Genomic DNA, 25,176 nt, shown 5'->3' with positions numbered 1-25,176 from the left:
AGTACAACGACCTACATGAGGGGGCTCTATGGTAGACAAAGGAAAAATGATCGTAGATATGAAATTTTGTGGATGAAATTCTTAAAGAATGAAAGAATTATGACATGTGTATCTGAATAGAAGGGTCACTTTAGAAAAGTAAAAGATTAAGTAAAGGAATTTGAATGAAGAGTTTTCGAGGTTTAAGACGCATGGGAGCAGAGCGTGACATATGATGAGACATATGATGAATCTTTAGAAAAGTCGAAGCTTCTAAAATCTTATTCGAGACTTAGTGAATGAGTGAGTGAGTCAAAAAATTTATTCTTGAAATATACGTGAGTAAGCCTCTTTCCTTATCCAAAATGCGGCTTTATTTAATTTATTCTTTTATTATTATTATTGTTTCGAAGAGTTTTAATTGAGCGACGTTATGAGAAATATATGATAATAAAATACGAAAAAGTTATAAAGTAAAGAAAAACTATAACTAAATCTATGGAAAACAAAAGATAGTCAAATAGGAAATATTGCTTTTGAAAAACCTAAGAATGCTTTTTTCTCTCTAAATAGGTTAATAAATTATTCACAATATTTATAAATATTATAAAGTATTATTGTTTAACAATTTGTATCGGTGTCAACATGTGATAGATGATAATAATATATCAAAGTCTATTACGAATCATCTATATCATTTAGGATGTGTTTGGAGGATGAAAAGTCTTATAGAGAAAAGGGTCAAATAACTATGGGAGAAGGGTTATCATAACATTTCCTCAACCCTTCCTCAATCCTTCTTATTTTATAATTAACCCATTTAAGTTTAAATATTAATTAATCCATTTATAATTTTTACACTTATGAATTTGGTTAATTTTAATCTTTTTATTTAAAAAACATCTTGTTTTTAAGTTATTAATTTGGTACGATTTACATGAATTTTTAAAATTTTCATTTTCTCTTTTACTCTTGAATTAGGTAATTTATTGTGATTGCATCGCTTGATCCATATTTTTTTTTATGTTTGTGCATTACGAAAACTAGGATGATTTGGTAAATTAAATATATGAAACTTATGTATTAGATTTAGAATGTGAATTTTTAAAAGAAATAATAATTTAATCGCACGTAACGATTACGTAAAAAATATTGAAAATAAATGTCGTATTTAAAGAAATTACTACAATTTTTTTTTACGAAAACTAAGACGATTTGGCAAAGTAAATATATGAAATTTGTGTATTGACGTTGGAATATGAATTTTTAAAAATAATAGTAAAAAATAAATATTATTTTGTTTGAATAAAATTATGGTATCAATCATTGGTTTAAATAAATTGTTAAATATATACAATTGTGTATTGCATTTAGAATATCAATTTAAAAACAAAAATATAATTTATTTGCAAGTAACGATCTAAGATTAAAAAAAGTTGGAAATTACTGGAAATTGTTTTAGGAAAACTAGAATTATTGGGTGTAATTTGAGATAAGTCTGATGACTTTAGGTTCAATTCTAGTAAAGTGATTTATTAAAAGGTAGAGTTAAAATGAATAACTTTTGACAAATATATCAACAATGAATTGGGTCCAAAGGTCCAATATAATAGTATTTGACTTGGTGAATGTGTGTCCCTCAAAAGCAATAATTTTAGTGAGAGAAAATTGGTTGAAAGAAAGGAAGAACACAATTTTACTATATAACATAAATCACATCACACCATAAGACAAACTAAAGGAAGGAATGTTATGAAAATTCACTAACATTCTTAACACCACACAATGCACTCAATAACACACAACACCATATTTATAATGACACTAATGGTTTTATTCTAACCTTATTTCGTGTCCTCTTCCATGAAAACACATATTAAACCTTTTCAATGACAAATTGATAATTATAAGAACTTACGACGTTATAAAGACCATCATGGTAACGTTGAGTACTATACCCTCCATCGTTGAGTTTGTCGCGTTGAATGTACGAGAAAGGAATGTCACAACTCGCTTGTGTTGCCATTACACTAGCCTTAACTTTAGTCCCAGCAGGCACAGTAACCTCATGCACAACCTCAGCATGATATTTCATTTGATGTGTTTCTCCCCAAGTGTAGTAGTCCTCAGATAACTCAGAACAAAATTCAATCTCTCCTTCGAAAACTTTCGGAACAGCGGTGTCGAACTTCATCTTGATGCCTAACATAGGGTTCACGTTGACCCTCCACGTCGAGGTGGTAGTATCTTGGTAAGAGAGTTTGATGGTGAATATTTTTTCTTGAGAATTTTTGTTCTCAACAATAGTGCTTGTCATCAGAAGGGGCTTCTCATTATATCTCCTAGCATCAGAAAGATGGAATTGGACACTATAAATGTATCGTGAAAGCACAAAATCAATTACTTCCAACTTTGCTTTTTCGTCAATGATATAGGGAGAAGGAGCAAAACAATCTCCATGTCCAGTTAAGACTCGAGACGCGTACGCGCAAATTTTATTACCGCCAGCATTACGAAGGGCCACCACATTGTGTTCAACTTTGATAGGCCAAAAAAATCTTCCCGGATCATTCTTTTCCGTTGACTTATCATCGTCCAATACAATCCAAGCGTCGTCGCTAACAGTAAAAAACTTCCTGTCAGCAACATTCTTCAAACCAAAGTGACCGTCGGGTGTCCTTATGACTTCTTGGGTCACTTTTGGATCTGCCTTATTTGTGCTTCGAAATGCCAATAGATTCGTGCCATTGCTCTTTCGTCGAAGGTATTGATTGTTTATGAGGCTTTTGAAAGCAACATGTTTAGGTAGGAAAAGATATGTATCAAAATTGAGGACGGTCGAGAATTCGTTTGGTAGATCGAAATTTACCATTAAGCAATCACGGTGCGTTGATTCTCGGGCTTGTTGGAAAAATACACTGAAGTTGAGAAAGACGTGTTGAAAGCGGAATGTATGGTGTTTATTGTCGCCATCTTTGTAATTGGGCTTGAACAAGGTGCAAGAATGTGCTGATAGATTTTCATCTTTTTCATTGGCAGTGGCAACAATGTAGTGGGAAGATGGAGATTGAAGAACCCAATATTTGTTATTGTAACAACATTTGATGTGGACATATCCATGCCCAAGCTTGGATTCTTCAATCTCAAACATTGTGTATGGACTCACCGCTTCTTTTGCAGAGAATTGTAGAAATCCGTTTAATTCATTTTTTCCATGAACGTAACCAAGGTATAAGTTGTTGGAAATAGATTTAAGGGAGAACCGCCTTGGGAATGAACTCATCTTTTCTCTCCAACTCTTTTGATTCTTTCAATGCCTTACTAGATTTTAGATATCTTTACTCGTGTGCCTATCCATATTTAAAGATACCAAAAATTCTAAAAGAAAATAATATTTATATATATATCATTTGAGTGTGTATGAATTCATATCAAGACAAATAATATAATAATAATAATAAAATAAATAATAATAAAGTTAAGATCTTATTTTGATTTTTTTTTATCTTTTGTTTTAATTTTAAAAAACAAAAGTTATACAAGTGTTATAGTAACTTATTTGTTGAAAAAATAATAAATTAATAAATACTCAAAAGTTTTTCTCATAACAAATAAATCAATACATTTACAAATATAGCAAAATATCATTCGTAAACATTGATATGGAGACATTGATTATTGACTACTATATCATCTATTATTGATAGATATTTATAGACACTAATCACTATAAACTATGAAAACTTGTTACGTTTATTATGTTTTCAGAAATTTTGTCATTTACACTCATTTTCTAAAACGAAACACACTAAATAGTTCTTTTTATATAGAAAAATTCCTAAAGTTACTAAAAAAAAATATGGCAATTTAAATTTGTGTTTTAGGGAGATAAAATTCCATAATTTAATAAGATTTGTAATGGTGGATCAGAGTCAGCATTTGACAAAGAATAGCTTTAGTTGTAATGGATTACTGTGCTGTTGTCTTTAAAATGTGTAATGTCATTGTAATGATGGATTGTAATCATATTCTATCAATAATAATAAATATAAGATTGATATAGATCGTTTTAGTTGTCTCTTTCGTTATATATTAGCTAGTAATAGTCTTTTTATCATTGATTATTAGTGATAGAGAGTTATATACTTCTATTATTCATCGTTAATGACAGTCTTTTATCATTTTCATTATCTGTTATAGAATATATCTTGAAAATTATATATTTCAAGCCAACTATTTTAAATAAATTAAAGCTTTTCGATGATAGTCATGGATAACACTATTTTATATCAAATTTTACCAATAACGTAAATAAGTTATGGTAATTTTTTATTTTATTTTGAACAATATATAAGATGGAATATTAAACAATTGATATTTTCGAATGAATATAATACTGAATTTTATGCAAGTTGAGTTAAACTTACCTTTCACGTTATAAATCTATTTTAATTATATAAACAAACAATAAAACTGTAATTTTTGTTCTCAAAATTAGCAGAAAATTTGTTCGTGTTGTATCTCAACTATTTAAATTTAGAATTAATGGAATAGCTAGAAATCATTAATTATCAACACAAATATTAATTATATCAAAAATATAAGAGAGGTTGCTTAATGTAAAAAATTTAGTTATATATACCCTACCATATTCCCTTTCTTTTAATTATAAAAAATATTTAAGTACGTCTCGAAATAGTTATCCATTTCGTATATATCATCCATCTTATTCAACTATACAATTTATCATATAATAATTTTTTTCTTTAGTTATTTTTTAATATATAATTATATGGTAAAAAAGTTGGGAGTTTCAGATTTTCTTTAGCCTAAAATATTCATTTCAAAGACAGCGACAACTTCATGATAAATGAATAAAAAGTTTATTCAATGTTGCTCAACTTTTGTAGTAAATAAATTATCTTAACCTCAAACGTACTTACTAAATGTTCCGATTGTTACTAAAAAATTTAAGTTTATGAAAAAAGGCAAATTTAAAAACAGACTTGTGTGAACCAGTGACTTCATATTAAATCACCATTAATTCAAAAGCTTTAAAAATTTAATAACACATGTAGTCATGACTCACAATGACTTCCACACCCATTTCCAAAAATAATATACTATTTTCATACTATTTCACCGTGGGTTATAGACGTTGTTCCATATAAGAAGGTCAATTTTTTTTGTTCTTTTTTGATAGCTAGCTAACACAAATTTCAAAAAAGTAAATAAATCATGATGTATAATAAAGAAAGACATAAAAAAACAAAAACAAATTCTTCAAAGTTTATCTCATAACTCACATCCTTATTTACTACGTTTTGAATAAAACGTTAGAAGCATCACCAACATCCTTAAAAGCCGAGGGATCAAAGTTTTATTGAATAAAAGTATTAAAGAAATTGGAGATTTTTTCAAAAATAGAAAATTTGACAAATTATTTATACTCTATAAAACACATATATAATTTTAGAAAAATTGTTATAATTAAAATAAACAACTACATAAAATATATATAAATATAACAATATACTACAATGTATTACAATCTATGAGTGATAAAGACTACTATTAATAGATTTTGATATATATACCATCATTTGACACCGATAAGTATTGTTAGACAATGATATTTTATAATATTTGTAAGTATTATGAATAATTTTATTCATTTATTTGGAGTAAAATACTTTTTCTCTCACCTCACCTTATTCAAAAGCATACACTTTAAAAATAAAATACGAGAAAGGTATAAAGTGATGAAAATCTATAATTAAAACTATGAAAAAAAATATAGTACTATGTTTTTTTTCCATAGTTTTAATTATAGATTTTCATCACTTTATACCTTTCTCGTATTTTATTTTTATATTTCTTATAACTGCATCAATGAATGGACTGATTAAAACTCTTTCAAACAATACAATGATGGTGAATAAATTGAATAAAACCACATGTTCAATCAGAAAAGAGATACTTCACACATTTCAAAAATAAAAGTTTAAAGTTCGTCTTAACTTATTCACTAAGTTTCAAATAAGATTTTAGAAGCTTTGACGTTTCTAAATATTCTTATTTCTCATCGTAACATACTACATTTAGCTTTTTTATTTTGATAACCCGAATTCACAAAGAAAAGAATCAAGAGCAATGTACTATGAGAAAATATGTGAACTTGATGTTTGAAAAAAAAAAAGTCTTCCAAATACATCGTGACTCACTCGTTTCGAATAAGATTTTAATTATAAGTTCCACAAACCAAAGTTTATAATAGAACAAAAATTAATAATAAATAGATTATCCAATAATGTAATTTAAAGTTATCAAGGTTGAGAGGAGATTGATTTATTTAATAAGTACAATATTTCTTTTCTATAAGTTCATATATAATTATCTTCTTAAAATGCATTTTTTTCTCTCTCTCGTCTTCGCTACACATACATACATATATATATATATATATATATATATATATATATATATATATATATTTGCCACATTCTCCTAATCCTCAAAAGCATCGTTCCTATATTTCTCTTATGTCTCCAATATGTTTGGACAAGAAGTCATGTCAATCTGATAAAGAATACTGTAACAAATCAAATTTTCATATTTCACATAATTGCTTCAAACTCTACTCCACTTCTTTTTCTCCATAACTAAATATCATTTCAAAAAATAAAATAAGAAAAGAGTAAAGCAGTGTTGATAAGGAAGGAGTTGCTTCTTATTTGATAAAACAAAATTCAAAATGACTCGTACGCTTATTCACTAAGTATCGAATATGATTTTAGAAGCTTTTAGACCAAAGTTTTGTAACTCAACAAAAAAAAACAGTAGAAATAACTTATTGACAATAACTCTAAATCAATAAGTGTTAATAAGTTATATATATATTTCTTTTCTCTAAATCTCCTTAATCATATCATCAAAAGTATTATTGTTGTCGCTATTTTACAAGTCCTTTCGTTGTATCTTTGAGAAAAATTTACGTGAAATCTAATTTATTGATTTTAACACTCATTTTTACGTAGTTTTAGTAATTATTTTGATATCTTTTAGCATTTTGTTTTTCATATTTCATATAATTGCTTTATGACATTGTCCAATTTCTTTTTATTTTTTCACATAGAAACGCTTCAAAAATAAAAGAATAAAGCAATGTCCGATATTAAAAAAATGAGTCATTTGATATTTGAAAAAAGAAACATCTTCAAAATTGATCATGACTCCCTTACTTATGCACTCTGTCTCGAATAAAATTTTAGAAAGTCCATCATATATCTAAAAGTACAATCGACAAAAATTTGTACCTTAACAAGTTTAACTTAAGGCATGTGTTGGTAACCCCTTTTTTTAAAATTAATTTTTAGAAAATAAGTGTATTGGGTAACTAATTCATTTTTTTTTTTAAATTAAGCAAAGAGCCTAGTTTTTAAAATTAGAAAGAAAATTTAAAATTATGATGGTTTTTATATTTTAATAAACAAAAATTAAAAAATAAATTGATAATACCTTAGTCACCAAATATATTAAATTTGAGAGGTGATTTGATTAATTATATTTTTTTAAAAAAAACCTTCCATATTTTCTATATAACATAAGTATTTTTGTTTTCATATTTCATATAATCACTTTATAGCATATTCTCCACTTTTTCTTTTTCATATATAGTAACAATTCAAACATTGAAAAGCAATTTACTCTAACCAATTATGTTCTTGATATTTGAAGAAATAAAATTGTCAGTAATTATCATGACTCACTTACTTGTTCACTAAGTCTCGAATAAGATTTTAGAAACTCCTACGATCTTCAAATAATTAATAGATAAAATTAAAAATTAAACAAATTAAAAATAACTTGATTATTATAATAACTAGTAAAATTAAGAGTAAAAGTGAACTTAAAAATCAGTAGTATTGACATGATTCTCTTAAAAATCAAAGGTTAAATCATTTACCTCGTAGTTGTTGTACCAAAAAAAAGTATAGTATTTTTCATATTGTCTCGTCCTCTCTTTTCTTTACTTCTCTTTTTCGTTTTTTTTTCTCCCTTTCTTCAAAATCATCATCCCTTATTCTGTCTACTATGTCCCTCAGTATGACAAGAAGATTGTGTCATTCTAGAAAGGAGAGAAGAAGGAATACTGATTTTTAAAGAGAGTAGAAAAAATAAATTTTCTCATCCGAACGTTAATGCAAAAACAATTTTCCATATACAAAAATTTTGCTCAAAAAGAGGTTACTAAGGGTTCAAATCAAATAAAATACAATAAAATTGTTTAAAATAATCATAAATATATGGAAATTTTAGTTTCAATAAATGACGGACTCGAATAGAGACATCTATCATAATCGATCATTGACGAAGTAGTAGATGTCTTATCTATATCTATTACTGTCAAACATTGATAGAAAGTAAAATTTTTGTTATATTTGTAAAAAGAAAGTTCATTTTGTTATATTTGAAAACATTTTTCTTTTTATATTTGCCTAACCAAATAGATAATGACGATTTGTTTGTTTGTATAACTACATAGAAGCTTTAATAACACTCGATCCTCCTTTTGCAAGAAGGCAAATAATAGTCTAAAGAAAAACGAATCAATATTTTCATTATTTTCATTATTACGTAAAGTAATTATTAAAAAAAAAAACAATAATAAAGTCCTTCTCAACATTTTAACTCAATTCATGATACATTTTGGAGCATAATATTTATTTATTAATCTATATTTGTATAAAAAATTATTTGATAATTTTAACATAATTATCCATCTGACATTAACATTTTATATATCCATATTTTCTCAAATTTTATTAACTATAATTGTCTTTGTATTTATTTCAAAACTATAAAAAGTAATTTCTCCACCTTTATTAAACCACCTATTCCCTTTAAAAGACTCAACAAATATAAATAACTTTAATCGAAAAAAAACAAAAATACATGAATTTGTACAGAAAACAGTAGAACACAATTCATCATCGTCGTCCCAAACATTGTTACTAACAATTATCATTTTCATTTTCTTTTGTTTTTAAAAAAAAGTAAAATTTGTTCTTTGGAATATAAAAAGGCTTTAGGTTCATTGAGGGTTTTGAACATATAGAAAACAGTTTGGAGACCCATTACCATTACACACACAATTATACAAAATGATGGGATTTGCACCTCCTAAAATAACTGGTATTCCGTTGCCGGAGACGCCCAAGAAAGAAGGAAGCTACAAACTTGACTCGTCGTCCTTCGACGACAAATCCATAATCCCTAAATATTTTGCTTTGCAAAACTATAGTCCAAGACATCCCCAGCCAAGAACTGCACCATTTCTACAGAATAGACATGAAAGTGGATACCTTGAATTCAATGGCGAACACAGCCTCCTCAGTCCATTTTCAAAATTCGAATCCGAGATCTCCGAATCCGACCCGAAACTCATCCACATAAGATGTACGGACAACAACAAATATTGGGTTCGCAAATCATCCGACTCCAACCACATTGTACCCACTGCCACCAAGAAAGAAGACAACCGATCCAAGTCGTCGTGCACTTTGTTCCAGCCAATCTACGATGCCAAACATAAGGCTTACTGCTTTCGGCACGTGCAGCTCGGTTACGAATTGTTTCGTGATAAGACCAACCGGTTATTGGCTAGGGAGACTGGTAAACCAGATTCTGAAAGGGAGGATGCATATGGTGTATTCACCAAAGTTATTGATTGGAATTCGTTATGTGTGTTCCCAAAACGTGTGACCTTAAAAGGCTTCAATGGCAGGTACTTGAGATATGAGGGTAAGTATTTGCAAGTAACTGGAGTGAATAATCATCCATCTCTTATCCACGAGATCTACCCTCAGAAGGATGGAAATCTTAAAATCAAGAATCTTGACTCCGGAAGGTTCTGGATCTATGATCCTGATTGGATAGTCGCTACGGCTGGAGGTATGAATCTCATACTTAACTCGAAAGGCAAAAACACAATCTTTTTTTTATTTTAGTTTTAAATTTTTTTGACATTAAATTAAAACACTCGTTTCGTGTCTAAATTTATTGTTTAATTTAGTGGCACTTGAAAAAGTTACAAAATAAGTTTTAATAATTTAGTCCCTGACATACTATTATTTGTAAAAATGACAAAAACAAAGTCCAATTCACACATTAATAGGTAAAATGTCACTAATGTCATCGTTAATAATATACGTTTGATACACATTATACATGTCTGATACACCTAATATACCCCTTGATACACCTAATACTTCTTGATACACTCGATACCTTTGATTAATACACTTGATGCACTTTATATTCTTTGATACACTCGATACCTTTTGATACACACCTAAAACATTATTAATTTATGTTTGATACACCTGATCCACTGCAGATACATTTAATATTCTTCACCTATACAATTGATTGATTAAATGCACTTGATATGCTTGAAGTCCTACTTATACATTTGATATACTATTGATATACACTTGTAAAGTTGATTCATATATTTGATAATGATTCACTTTACTGATATGCTTTAACAATAAATTGTTAATATACTTGATAATCATATATTGAGTTATATCATTCATATACTTAATAATACTCTAATGAACTGTATAAAATTTGAAAAAACAAAAATCACGTAGTAAGTATATTAATCAACTAATACATATAATATAAGTATATCACAACATTTATATACGAAACTGAGACAAAGTAAAACCAAAAAATTAATGTAAAACAATAAAACAAAATCATTTGAATCAGATTCAACTCAAAATACAGATCGAAGAAAGTAAAAAAAATTACAAATGAAGTTAAATTACTCCGATCAACAACCATTATATTACATTTCGTATTGCAATTATTGTACTATAGATATTTTAAAATTAAGATTAAGACAGAAATAATAAATAATTTCTAGTATAAGAATAAACAAATAGTTAAGGCATTAAAAAGTGATAGAATAAATAAATAATGAGTAGGATATTGAAAAGAGGAAGCGAAATAAGTTATTGGAAGATAGTTTATGAATAATAACAAATTTAAGATGGAGAAGTGAAAATCTTGTCATATTTACAAAATTCTAAAACAATGTGTTATAATTGGTATATCAGTTAAATTAAAAATTGATAGAAAATTGACGTGATTGAATTTTGAAGGAAATAATAATAATAATAATAACTAAATAGTTAAGTTTTTCTTACACTTTTTTTAGTTTTGGGGTTGATTTCTATTTGATTCATTTTTTTAAACAAAAAATTATATTTGTAGCCCTTATATTTTACTAATTTTTCCAAAATTTATATGTTTTATAGGTTGTATAATTGTGTCATCGAGTTTTAAAAGTAACATTTAATGTAATATAAGCTATATTGTATGGCTTGATTGAACAGATGGAAATAGAGACGATCCGAAATTATTGTTTCGACCTGTGAGCCTTCACGACAACGTCGTGTTTTTTCACAGCTTAGGAAACACTGCCATCTGCGCCATTATATCCGTGGATAACAAGGAAAATTGTTTGAATGCTACTGAATCAGATCCTACTGAAGAAACCCAATTTAAAGTTTCAGAAGATTATGTACTACAAAGAAGAAAAATAGACAAGATGCAGTATAAGCTTGAAAATGGAAGGATTTATGGGGAGAGAGTTTGGTCAGTGGCCAAAGGATATGCCATTAACAAAACCGAAAAACCTGATAAAATCAAATTCACTTTCTCTTTTGAAGACAAAAGGAACAAGAAATGGACCAGCATATTTGCCAAACAATTTGAAGCCACCAAGATTTTTAATGCTGAGTTTCCTTCGATAAAAGACGGGGAAGTTATTAAAGGAAATACTATTGGTGGACCATACACATGGAGAGAAACTGATGATAAAGATAAAATTTTGATGTCTTGTAATAGCACCATCACTGTACCTCCCAAGTCGAAAGTGAAGGTTAATGTCGTCGTCAAACGGGGGTTTTGCGAAGTCCCTTTTTCGTATACTCAAATCGAGACTAGTCTAGAGGGACGAAACAATACACAGTCATACAACGATGGAGTTTTCACCGGAGTTAATTCGTACCAATTCCAGATAACGACTGATAAGGTAGCATTGCCTGTCTGAATAAAAGGTAAATTATTGGCATTGTTTTGTGTGTTTTATTCTGGTATGTGTGGTAATAAAGAATAATGTGGTTCAACCACGTATATGACCACACACCTTTTCTATCCTTCATTTACTTTTGAAGTTTGTCAATTGTGTGTTCTTATGTTTGGAGTGTGTTTGTGATTGTTGTGTTACATTTGAAGTTTAATTAATTATATGATCAATTCATACTTTTCTATTTGCTCACTCTGTACACTATTTAAATTAGTTTCAATTTAGACGTTGAGATTTGATCAAACGTTATATAAATTTCTGTTAGGATGCAAGTGGTTTGAAATAAGAATTGCATAACTATAGGAATTCTTCTTGTTTTTTCTTTTTAAAGAATATGGGGATCATTAGAGGTGCACCAAACATCTCTATCAAGTGGAAAATTTTGTAATACCTTCAGTTCACACGAGATTTTGAAGAGAAATGTAATTTGTAGAATTGAACTTTGTATATTGATGAATATAACGGATACAATCTCTAATATTTACTCCTTTTATGTTTGCTCTTGTATACAAGTTAAAACTTAGAACTTGATATTGATCTTCAGTCTTCAGGATGTTGTAATTGCAAGTTGATTTGAATTTCGATCTTCTAGAATCTAATGAAAGTTTAATCTTTCAAGTTTTCAATTTTTCAGAAGATGTTGATCTCTTGCACGTCTTGAGAGCTTGTAGAAGTTTGAATTTTCAATTCTCCCGAATTTACTTTAGAGCTTCAATTAATCCCTCAACCAAATATCTCCTTACAAATGCCTCTATTTATAGAGAAACTTCATGGGGTTTAGATGAGTTTGAGCCCATTTGTTTGTTGGGTTTAGGCCCATTTATCTATTGGACTTGAATTTGAGTTCATTTGCTTGTTGGATTTGAGCTTGAGTCCATTTGTTTATTAAACCTGAATTAGGTTAGGTTGATTAAATTTAATTATCAAAATCCAATAAAAATATAATTATTATAATACTTATTACGATGACGTGCTAGAATGTAATTGGCCAAAATTTTATGTTCAACACCTTAGTTATTATTATCTCTAAAAATTATATTGACTAAGCATAAGGTAAAAATAGAGAAGGCTCAAAGTACATTTTTACTGAATGCGGTAATTTAATTGAACTTTGGAGTACTCTTTGTTATGTAGGTATGAATGTTTAGATTTATTTAGAAGTGCTTTAGTTAAAATATATGTTTAGGCAAGTAGAATTCCTACCTGTTTGGAAATACTTATATATGATTGTGTGTTAGTATGTTGTGTAATTTAATTATAATATAATTAAAGACTTGAAGAGCCGAAGTTTTGGCCTTTAGGGAACATAGTGTTGGTGAAACGTGTCATGTGTGTTGGGGCCTCTTTAATGACTCAACCTGTAGAAAGGAAAGTACTCTACATAACATGGGTTGGTTGCATCACAAAATTAATCCATAATAATATAAAATGTATTCTAATGTTTAAGACCTTCCAAGTTCTCTTCCTTTTTTAATATTGAATATGTTTGACTTTAACATACTGTCTATATATGTTTATCATTCTTACATGGAAAATCCTGTTTTTATTTTTTCTAAATCAAATATAATGTTTATTTAATTTACACGTTAATAATCTTAAATACCATGTTAGATAACACCAAGTCAAATCTCAAAAACAAAAACAACCAAATACCGAGATCTCAAGCGAATATGTCGATATTATATAACTTTCATCCAGAACTATACAAGAAATTCCCTTAACAATTTCATTATTATCCCTTACTTCACTTGTTGTTTTAACTATTCTAGGATTAAATTCCTACCTTTTTCTATTCATGAGGAGATTCTTTAATATTTATCCCAATTTCATTTGCATTCTATATATATATATATACACTACAAGTCAAGTCAATTTGAGCGTGTAGATAAGTTTATGGATCTTTCACTTTTGAAATATTTAATGTGTTTAAGTTTTGAATTTATACCTAGAGTTTGGTTCACTTCTTAGTATTTTACTCACTATATATAAGTTAGTTTTGGGTTAATATTAAATTAATTTGAGTGTTTAGGTGTTAAATAATTAATTTAATGGATTTGAATGTGAATTTGATGTTAGTAGGTCGGACAGGAGATGGAAAAAGTGCAAGTGGGAACACTATTCTTGGAAGGAAGGCATTCAAGTCAAGGCTAAGTTCATCAACGGTTACAAAAGTTTCTGAGTTACAAAATGGTGTGTGGGAAGGGGGCCAAATCATAAGTGTCATCGACACCCCTGGTACGTAACCAAGACATATTATTGGTCGTTTAGGCTCTATTTGATAGCTATATATTTGCTTTAATTTTGAAAATAATTATGCTTATAAACAATACTACTACTTACGCCTATAAATTAAATTTCTTTGTTTCGTTGTTTTAAAAATAAAGCTACGTTTTGAAAACTAAAAAAAGTTGATACCGTTCAATAACCATTTTGTTTTTTGAAAATGGTGTCTTGTTTCTCGCCATATCTAAATAATTCCAATGTAAAAGGAATAGTTGAAATGTGGTAATTACAAATGAGTTTAGAGTCAAGTGCACGAAGAAGTAGTCAGTGTGAGAGGATACTCTCCAAAGAGAGTCTAGCTAGAATCTTGCTTGTTTTCCTCGAAGATTATGATGTTGGTTTTGCTTGAGCCAAATTAATCGAACACTACAACTTTGGGTTTTATTTTGACAACCAAAATTGTATAGTAGTGAACTTTGGTCCAACAATTAATGGTTTGCTTAAGGAATTAAGATGAAAATTATGGTAAAAAAAATTATTTAAAAATTTTCCTAACTACAGATTTGGTTTTTATTAATGCAAAAGTTCTTTTGTTCGGTTGATGCTGTGAAAAAAACCATTAATAAAACTTTGAATTGTTTCAAATATACCAATTGAGTGAATTATTTTTATAAATATAGCAAAATTTTACGACAACATCACGATAGAAATTAGGGTTTTGCTATAGTTGTAAATATTTTCAACATTTTTAATTTTCATAGTATTATCACCAAATGATCACTTAGTATTTGTAAATAACTTATTTTCTTTCTTATACAAATAACTCAGGAGTGTTTGATTTATCTATTGGAGTAGACTATGCAGCAAGGGAAATAGTGAGATGCATTGACATGACAAAGGAAGGTATTCATGCCATTGTAATTGTTTTCTCAGTTAGGAATCGATTTTCTCGAGAAGAAGAATCGATCCTTCGAACCTTACAAACATTATTCGGAACCAAAATTATGGACTACACTATTCTCCTCTTCACCGGAGGTGATGATCTCGAAGAAGACGACAACGCCCTAGAATACTACTTAACACATGATTCTCCTGTTTCCTTAAAGGACATCGTAGCATCTTGCAAAAATCGTTGCGTACTTTTCGATAACAAGACTGAGTGTGAATCAAAAAAATGTGAACAAATGGGGAAGTTGATGGAGATGGTGAATGAGGTAAGGAAGGTAAATGGAGGACAACCTTACATGCATGACTTATGTTCTAGTATGACAGTTGAAACAAAGTTAAAAGAGGTTAAGACCAAACTTGAAAAACAATTGCAAGAGGATGAAAAGGAAGCAAGAATTATAGGTGAAAAGAGAGGGGAAGAGAATGTAAAGGAAAAAAATAGGAACCTTGAAAATCAATTGGCAAAAGCAAGAGAAGAAAGAGTAAATGCAGAGAATAGAACACAAGAGATTCAACGGCAATATAATGATGAAATTAGGAGGCTCAGTCACCAACTACAAAGCGCACTTCAATGAAGGATTATTATGATTGTGTGTTAACTAATATGTGTGTGAATGTAATGCGTATGAATAAAAGTTATTGCATATGGCAGCTACATATGCTTGTGTGTTATTACTAAGATTGTAGTATTGGGCAAGAGTTCAAAATGTCCTTGAAACCCACACTTTGGGTATTTATTATATGTGCAACGGGTGATGCTATGGTAGAAAATATAGGAACTCACAATTTCTTAAACAATATATATAATGTGTCAGTTCCTTTTAATTAAGTTTATAAAAACTTTACAACACTAAATTTAGCAAAAATAAGTTTTGGAAGTTAGATTCACATCTTAAAATTATTATTTGTACAAAAAAAACCAAAAAATAAGTCCATCTATGAAATATCAACAAAGCACGGGTATATATCGTCTTGATACACTTCATAAACTAAAAAGTGTTTTATTTGTAAAATGTAAAAAGTGTGTAACACACGTTAAATATCATATTCTTAGTTTGTTACTCATTGTACAATTTTTCAACTAAACATGCGTACCTATAATTCTTTTATGTTTTTCAATCTAGGAGGCTCTCTATAAAGATTGGTCAAATCTATTAGTATAGAGAAAAGTTATATGGTTTAATTTATATTCTGTAATAAGATTGGAAAACTAAAAAATAATTTTTTAAAACTTGTTTTTATTTTTGAAATTCACGTTAGAATTTTGGATGTTTTTCTCTCATAAAAAGTTGAATGCTGTAATTGAAAAAAAAAAGTGAAAGCATGCCCAACTCCAAAAAAAAAAAATGTTCAAAATGGTTACCTTTTGATAATTTTTTAGGAAAGATAGAAGTATCATTATAAAGAAAATAAGTTATGAACTGTATAGAAAAACTAAATAGTTATTAAACATTAAATTAGATTTGACGTAACCTTCAATTTTAATCTCGAGTTTGATATTAGTTTTAGATCGTTCTAGATTTTACTATTAATTTTTTTTGTTAGATAATTGTTATAGAGATGGTAGAGATTATTGATATGATCTTAATTACAATCTAAGGAGGTAGTTGGACACTTTAAACACTAATATTAATGGTATAATATTATTAATTAATCTAAGATTACAATATTTCTTAATCATCTCCACATGACTTGTAAATTAATACCCAATAACTTTTTTTCCTTTGCTTTAAAAGAATTATCCCAACATATAAAACACTCTCCTTTTGAATTAGGGTTCTACCTTTACCAACCTTGTGCGAGCTGTGATGACTTCAATGTCTTTTTAGTTCTACCTTAAGAATTAAACAAAAAAGAAAAAAAGAAAAGAATGCCATATGGGATGAGATAATTGTAGTGAGTGGTAAGAGAGCTAACATATCTCTCTAATTTATATTTGATAGTTGAGATCTCTTTTCAAAGTGCTTATGCTTTTTGGGGGAACATACTCAACCAAGAAGTGTCATGTCAAGATGCTTTTACTTCAATTTTTTTTTTCAATCCAATTAATCAAATATTACCTATTAAAATCAGTTAAACATCATGACCTAATTCAAATCACCAAATCATCTTTTCTAACAAAAGAAAAGTAAAGGTTTTCCACATTGTTTTTAATATTAGATTCAGACATGCAGCTACATAGCATTACAAATATTTTAAGTACAACAAACTTTGTTTTTTTGTTTATGCATCAACAGTTTATTTTGTTGAAGAAAAATCATAAACTGTCATAATTGACATTTTAAAACTAATTATGAATTAAAAGAAACATATATGGTTTGTTATAAAATATATCAACAAATCTTTATATTTAAACCGACACCTCAAACCTCAACTTCTATACTTTTTGTTGGCACAAAATACGTAATTTTCCTTCAACTCGTGTTAATCTTATTAGTTGACTGTTATTATACCCCAACTAAAAAGTAATTATGTAAACAAAACAGTCTAATTAGCCCTGTTGACGATTTTTGTTCGTCAACTATGAGATGATTCACACATATTTTTAAAATAACATACATCAGTGAAAGACTGTCATTTGGTTTTCCCCAAACTTTGATTTAGTTTTCTTTTCCTTTCCAACACTTGATACAACGTAACCTTCCCTCGATCTTCCAATCCCATTGCCGTCAGATTACCAATTGTTTCTATCTATGAGTTTATTTTAAAATATTTGATAAGGTGCTCTTGCACGAAACATTACTGAAAATTTATGGTATTTTAAAATTGTTGTTTCCATGGGTTTATGATCTAGAAAATATTTGAAAGTGTTCTTGCTCAAATATGACTACCAACAATAATAACATGCATACGGCTGAAATATACTATATTGTTTGTGTTTAAATTTATGGTTTCTACGGGTTTATTTGGAAATATTAGTGCTCTTCCTCAAATATGACTGAGTTATAGCTAAAACTTATGGTTTCTCTCTCTCAAGGTGCATTGTGAGCTTTGTTAGTTGAAGTGTTGGTTATTTATCCTTATTTAATAGAAGGCTTAGTTTAGTTTGGCTATTGAGATTCTATATTTTGGTTATCATTGCACATTTATTAAGGAAGTTGATTGACCATCTAAGCACCTAAAGAGTTAGATAATATATTGGGTGTTTAATTATAAAAGCAATATGGGAATAAAAAGGCCTAGACATAGAATTTCTTTGTCCTCTATAAATATCTAGGGCAATGTTGACATGCTCATGATTTATCTAAGCATTAAATTAACCATATAGAAAAACTGTATTTAAATTGCTCCTTAAGTACTCTTCTAACGATATTCTCAACAAGAGCAGAATATGTGTTGTATTTGACTAATCATGTTGCTAAGGTTCGGTTAGGGTAGACTGCAGATACAATTTGGTTACATACAATTTAACCTCTTCTCGTTTAAAAAGAATGTGAGTTCATATAGATCACATGTGAGATTGTGTTTTGAGTTTAGTTGAGCAAAGTAATTGATGGCAAAAGTAGATGCAGTTTTCTTATAAGTTGAAACAACTTTTAATCCCACTTTATTCTCTTTTTACACAATTTATTTTTCTTACGATTTCTTATTAATATTTCCCACCACTTTACTTTTATCTTTATTACATGAAGACTCGAAACTAAATTCAACCTTTTGGTCACAAATTTTTTTTTTGAATGCCTTTATATGTGAAACTGAATTAATTCCATATATTTGGACTGAATCGAAAAGAAAAATTAGAAAAATTATTTAAAATAGAACATTTAACCAAATGTAAAAAGTATTGTAAATAATTTGTCAAAATTTTCTATTTTTATAAAGAGCTTGTCATTTAAATTAGCCATTTTTAGAGTATGAGGAAAGATACACAAAAATTAATTAAAACCAAAAACTTTCTTTTTATTGAGGTCCTAGATGATCTTAATTATGATTTATGATAGTGGGTAAGTGACTAAATATGAAGAAAACTTGATTAGATTATCTCCACGCTACTTCTATTATATAGATGTATACACCAATTTAGACATATATCTATCGTTGTTATTAGTGTTATACATACAAAAAGTATATATCATTATAGAAATAATATATACCAGTAATATATATGTGATATAACAAAAAAAAGAAAAAGAAAAGTTACGTGTTAGGATCATTTCTAGGTAGACACACAAAAAACAAATAAATAAATAAACAATCACATCTTCTTCAATACTACAGTATTATCATGATACTTTCAAAAATGATAACATGAATTGCTACCAATTAAAAGTTTCCAAACGTAATACCCTAATTTCCACCTATTAATAAAATCCCTTTAAAAGTGAGGTAAGTGTTGTACATAAAATGTCCAATAACATTGTGATTCATTAGGGCTAATTAATGATATGTGGGTGACAAAGCCAATCCAAGCGTGCAAGAATTATCCTCAAATATTAAAAGTAGGGATTAAAAAAAGTAGGCAATTACCCAATAATTTAAACAAAAACCAAACAAAATTAGAAATGATCTAAATCTATAATTTAAAAAATAACTACTTGTCAATCATATTTCATCACACAAATCTTTTTCTCCATTCTACAATGTCCTAACTTCCATAATTTATATGTATATATACATATGCGTGTGTGTGAAAAAACTAAAGACCATTTCTTAAAGAGTTAATGGTTTTTTTTTCTTTCCATTGCCACCACATAATCCACTAAATGAAATATTTATAGGATGATATTACTACAAAAAAAAAAAAAAAAAAAAAAATCCATTTCTATATCTTTTTAGGCCACACTATATATATAATTATATAATTATATTACTTCTCTAATGATTCAAAATTTTCACTAACCATCAAACCATTTTTTTTTTAAATCAGGACCATGGTTGTGCAATTTAAACCCCACTTTTTAGAAGAAAAAACAAACAATCTTTTGGAGAAAAAAAACAAACTTTTTACTAAATATTTTATTCCCTAATGTCCTAACTTCTAAAACACAAACTTTTTAAAGATAAAGCAGAACCAAATGACAAGATATATATACACACTAATATAAAACTTTGTTGTGAGCTTCAAGAAGAGAGGCCATAGAGCATATCAAGAAGTCCCTACAAACTTTGGCCATCTCTCTCTAATCATCTCTTTCCATTACTTATCAAATTTAACTTGACCGAGGCGTCAATTCAACAATGACATCAAATGGAAATTTGGAATGGAGGGTGAATATGGGTGATGGAACAACAGAGATTTTAAGGCCAGAAGCCTCATTTATGAAGAACATAATGATGAGAATCAAGAATTTTATTTGGGGAGGATTGTTATTGAAGGCTTGGAAGTTCTTGGAAAAGGCATGGGGAATTGCAAATTCTGAGCCAAAGAAAGCTGTTCATGGCCTTAAAGTTGGGTTGGCTCTCACCATTGTCTCAATATTTTACTACATGAGACCTTTGTATGAAGGAGTTGGAGGAAATGCCATGTGGGCCATTATGACTGTTGTTGTCACTTTTGAATCAACTGTGGGTTAGTTTTCCAAATTACCCTTTTTTTTCTTTTCTGCTCTTTATAAGTTCACCAAAATTTATTCAATTTAATATTTAACCCATTAAGTTAAACTTTTGGACCTATGTACAGGGTAATTCATAGAAGCTCCATTTTTTTTATAATTAATATTAATATATTATAAGACATATGTAGTTATTATAGCATGTGACCATGAGTTATAAAAGTATGTATTGTAGGTGTAAATTATCATATATCCCAAGGTTGAGTTAGTAAATATAACAACAACAAAAATCGAGTAAATATTGTAGCAAATTAAATAAATAATACAAGCAGATTTGTGAAAAGTAATTAAGAGTTAATTATATATAATAAAATTATTGTACCTGCCCACGACACCACTTAAATTGGGTCCATAGATAGAGATATTGGGAAATTATATTAATAAGAGATTAGTGAAAGTAGTAATTATAATTAAGTTTAACTTCCAAGAATAGTTACGGTATTAAGAAAATGGTTCTTAATTATTTGCAGGTGCAACTTTTTACAAATGTGTAAATAGAGTTATAGGAACTTCTCTGGCTGGTTGTTTGGGCATTGGTGTTCATTGGATTGCAGCTGAATCTGGTGATAAATTTGAGCCGATTATTCTTGGAATCTCTCTTTTTCTTCTAGGTAATTAATTCAATTATTAGGAAATTTTCAAACTCGATCTCACTCTCATATTGATCACCTAATTCATGTTAATTATTTCCATGCATATTCATGCAGCTTCAGTAACCACATTCTCCCGGTTCATACCATCAGTGAAGTCGAGATTCGACTACGGCGCCATGATCTTCGTCCTCACTTTCTGTTTAGTTTCAATTTCGGGTTATCGAGTCGAAAAGCTGTTCGAGCTGGCCCGAACCAGAATCAGCACCATTGCCATTGGAACTTCGCTTTGTATATTTGTCAGCATGCTTTTCTGCCCCATTTGGGCAGGCAGCCAGCTTCAGAGCCTCACTGCCCGTAATTTGGATAAACTTGCCCATTCCCTGGATGGTAATTAATTAAATTCCTCACACATTCTTCATATATATATATATATATATTAGAATTATTGGTGGTGAACAAATATATTTATATTTATATATGTTGTTCAATTTCAGGGTGTGTTAGTGAGTACTTTGAGAATGATGATGATACTGAAGAGATGAAAAATAATGAAGATGAAAAGAATAATAATTCCAAAGTTGAAGGCTATAAATGTGTGCTCAATTCCAAGGCATCCGAGGAATCAATGGTAATTAAACAAATAGATTATATATTATTGTTTCTTGTTTAATTTATCATCTCGATCCACACTATAAAATTATTATGAAGAACTTTGAAATCCCACCAAAATTATATGGTCTCTAGCAATATTCTAACATGTAAGAAACAACAAAAGTTTGACATCCACCACTTCCATCTATATAGATTTCTATGGTTTGTTGTCTACATTTTTATAAAAAATTGAATACGATCTACCCTTAATCGTGTGTTCATATGAAAGAGCCCAAAGGCTAATTCCGATCTTATAAGGGGAGATGCCAACCATCTCTCCTTTATTTGAACACCTATATTTTACAAGTCAAATTTTAAAAATAAAAGAAAAAGTATTTTTCAAAAACTTGATTTTAATTTGCAAGCTTTTAGAAATTGTCTAAGAAACCCAAATGCTTACAATAAGAAAATTATAAATAAAAAATTGTGAAAGGTAAGTCAATAGTTATTAAATAGAACCAATACTTTTAAGTTTTCAAAACCTAAGGTTAACTTTTAAAAAGTGAATAATAGGTAAAAATAGTTCTTATAAACTTTATTCTTAAAAACACAGTAACCCAAATCTTTTAGATCAGAAGAATATTCTAGCAACACATGTAAAAGATCAAAATGAAAACACCATACACCTATAGTTTAAGATTTTTAAATTTAATGATAGTTTACCAACAACTAGCTAGCTAGGATGTCAAAATTAAATATTAATTCAAACAAACACACATAAGGGAAGCATTAAGAACATAAATAAAAGATGAAATATATGTAGACAAGCATTACATTAAGTTTAAGTGTTATCTACTTTTACGTTGAATGGTGGTTTAAAATTATAAGTATATTATAATTTCAAGATTAAAGTATAATTATAAGATAACTTATCATTTAATGAAGTGACATAAAACTTTGAATTTAAGAGTATAAAAAATTAAATGATGGTAATTTTATATCTTATATATGTAGGCTAACTTTGCAAGATGGGAACCAGCACATGGCCGTTTTGGGTTCCGACACCCATGGAAAAAATATCTTGAAGTTGGAGGAGTAATGCGCAAATCTGCATATTGCATTGAGGCCCTCCATGGCTGCCTAAACTCAGAAATTCAGGTGAATTTTTTAATTGTCCCATTTTTCAAAATAACAAATACTCAAGTAAAACTTCGATTAGGTTTCATTTATCTTGATGTATCTTCTTTTAATTTCAAAGATTTGAAAATGAAAGTTTTATCATGTGATAACTTATAAATTAACACTATAAATCGTATAAAGATAGACGTACGTTACTAGGTTAGGATGTACTAAGTACTTTTATAAAAAAAATTATTGCTAGCCATGCAATCATCCCACTAATACCATCACTAAACTTTTTGAATTTGTTTAATAGGAAAAATGTTTGTTAAAAGTTGTAAATAACTTTTGAATTTGTTTAATAGGATAAAAGTTATTTGAATTTATATATAATACTCGTAGTTGTTGTATTTTATTATTTATAATAATTTAATCTACGAATTTGTAATTTCATAAAACATGTATAAATTGATAAATTAATTAGGCATCAAATTCATTACATGAACTTTTTTTTTTAAAAAAAACGTCTTTTAATGAGATTTTATCAAAGTTCGTAGGAACTATAAATGGTTACAAACTGAATTTCACGACTTTAATTTATTTGGTTGATTTTTGTTCCTTCATTTTGATTTCAAAATTATGTAATAGTTGATCTAATTATTTTTGTTGTAATTGGATCGTCATGTAGGCACCAAACTCTTTAAAATTGCATTTGGCGGAACCATGCAAAGCACTAAGCAGCTCTTCTTCAGAAGTCTTGAAAGAACTATCAATTGTAATCAAGAAAATGAAAAAATCAACAAAGATAGACTTTTTAGTGTCAAATATGAACGTTGCTGTTCAAGAACTTCAAAATGCCATAAAGTCATTTCCAAGTACTCAAATGGAAGTCTCATTATCAGAACAAGAGGAAGAAGCCAATAATGAGGATCATAAAGCAGCAACAACAACAATTCCACCTCTAATGAAGCTTCTTCCACTGGCCACATTGGTATCTCTTTTGATAGAAACTACATCGAGAATCGAACACGTTGTGAATGCAGTTGAGACGTTAGCTAATGTCGCTAATTACGATTCGGAAGACGAGAAGAAGAAGCCATCTTCTTCAGATAACCATGATCATAATGTAGCCATGAGGGTCTTTCCAGAGGCCTGAGTTCATTAACATCTTCAAATATATAGTTTATTATATCATATATAACTGAAATCTCCCTTTAGTTCTACTTTTCTAAACCTAAACCCTAATCATATATGTCTTGTATGACTATAATTTATTTAGAATTCTGGAATTTTAATTTTTCCCCTTTTTGTTGGGAATTAAAATGATGACTACCACTATGTATATATATAATGTCTCATATAGTATACTCCCCTAATATGTATGCCATTGTACTATTTGAGAGTACTAATCACAAATATTTTACCATTAATCTTTGGGTACCAATGTTCTCCCCTTCACTTTTTCATATTTGGAACTCCGATTCAATATAGTTACAGTGTTACTATTTCTTATACTAATAATTTTTTTGTTTTTAAAATTTCTTAAAAAAATTTTAAATACTTTCTTTAAATCGAAATTTTAAAAAAAATTGAAAATTGAACGATATCCATTTTCTAAAAAGCTAGTTACCAAACTACTCCTTCAAAGGCAATAGTGAAACCGATTTTGATTAACTTGTACTACTTTTGGGCTGTCTTTAGGCTTCTCTGTAGCCCTCTTTTATCTTCTATGCTTCTTATACATTTTTCTCATATCATTAATGAAACGGAAATGGTGATGATGCTATATAGGTGTTTACCCTTAGTGGAGATGTCTTGATGCCCTACTGACCTAAAATCATATATTGTTTAAAAAAACAATAGTGAAACCAACCCTAAAAATAGGCTTACACATTCACATACAGAAAAACTAGAAAATCAAACTGTAGTACATACATTTCAATGAAAATTACAAAACCTACCTAAAATATATATATTTTAAAATGCACCCAACTATTATTATTATTTA

General features: G+C 28.6%; 4 protein-coding genes and 1 pseudogene across 5 annotated transcripts; 3 read left to right on the top strand and 2 right to left on the bottom strand.

The window, feature by feature from the left end:
• Positions 1 to 1,855: 1,855 nt before the first annotated feature.
• LOC101217825 lies at positions 1,856 to 3,130 on the bottom strand. Its single transcript, XM_004140573.1, has one exon. The coding sequence runs from the start codon at positions 3,128 to 3,130 to the stop codon at positions 1,856 to 1,858; it is 1,275 nt and encodes a 424-aa protein (XP_004140621.1).
• A 5,943-nt stretch (positions 3,131 to 9,073) lies between these two features.
• On the top strand, positions 9,074 to 12,334 carry LOC101208463. Its single transcript, XM_004140456.3, has 2 exons — positions 9,074 to 9,933; positions 11,388 to 12,334. Exons 1-2 carry the CDS (start codon positions 9,144 to 9,146, stop codon positions 12,104 to 12,106), a joined length of 1,509 nt encoding a protein of 502 aa, XP_004140504.1. The 5' UTR covers positions 9,074 to 9,143; the 3' UTR covers positions 12,107 to 12,334.
• A 1,837-nt stretch (positions 12,335 to 14,171) lies between these two features.
• On the top strand, positions 14,172 to 16,138 carry LOC101218061 (immune-associated nucleotide-binding protein 9). 2 transcript variants are annotated; one of them, XM_011658552.2, is made up of 2 exons: positions 14,172 to 14,377; positions 15,221 to 16,138. In XM_011658552.2, exons 1-2 carry the CDS (start codon positions 14,191 to 14,193, stop codon positions 15,886 to 15,888), a joined length of 855 nt encoding a protein of 284 aa, XP_011656854.1. In that variant the 5' UTR covers positions 14,172 to 14,190; the 3' UTR covers positions 15,889 to 16,138. The 2 variants fall into 2 exon arrangements, with proteins under 2 accessions (XP_011656854.1, XP_004140622.2); XM_004140574.3 differs by having other exon boundaries at positions 15,194 to 16,138.
• Positions 16,139 to 20,398: 4,260 nt separating this feature from the next.
• On the top strand, positions 20,399 to 24,598 carry LOC101218298 (aluminum-activated malate transporter 10). The gene is made up of 6 exons (XM_011660099.2): positions 20,399 to 20,822; positions 21,336 to 21,476; positions 21,573 to 21,845; positions 21,953 to 22,086; positions 23,064 to 23,207; positions 23,857 to 24,598. Exons 1-6 carry the CDS (start codon positions 20,492 to 20,494, stop codon positions 24,322 to 24,324), a joined length of 1,491 nt encoding a protein of 496 aa, XP_011658401.1. The 5' UTR covers positions 20,399 to 20,491; the 3' UTR covers positions 24,325 to 24,598.
• LOC116404842 lies at positions 22,291 to 22,402 on the bottom strand (annotated as a pseudogene).
• Positions 24,599 to 25,176: the final 578 nt, after the last annotated feature.

The sequence above is a fragment of the Cucumis sativus genome, chromosome 6 (genome assembly GCF_000004075.3).
Source record: "Cucumis sativus cultivar 9930 chromosome 6, Cucumber_9930_V3, whole genome shotgun sequence".
Classification (NCBI taxonomy): Eukaryota; Viridiplantae; Streptophyta; class Magnoliopsida; order Cucurbitales; family Cucurbitaceae; genus Cucumis; species Cucumis sativus.
This window is presented reverse-complemented; position numbering and strand designations above follow the sequence as displayed.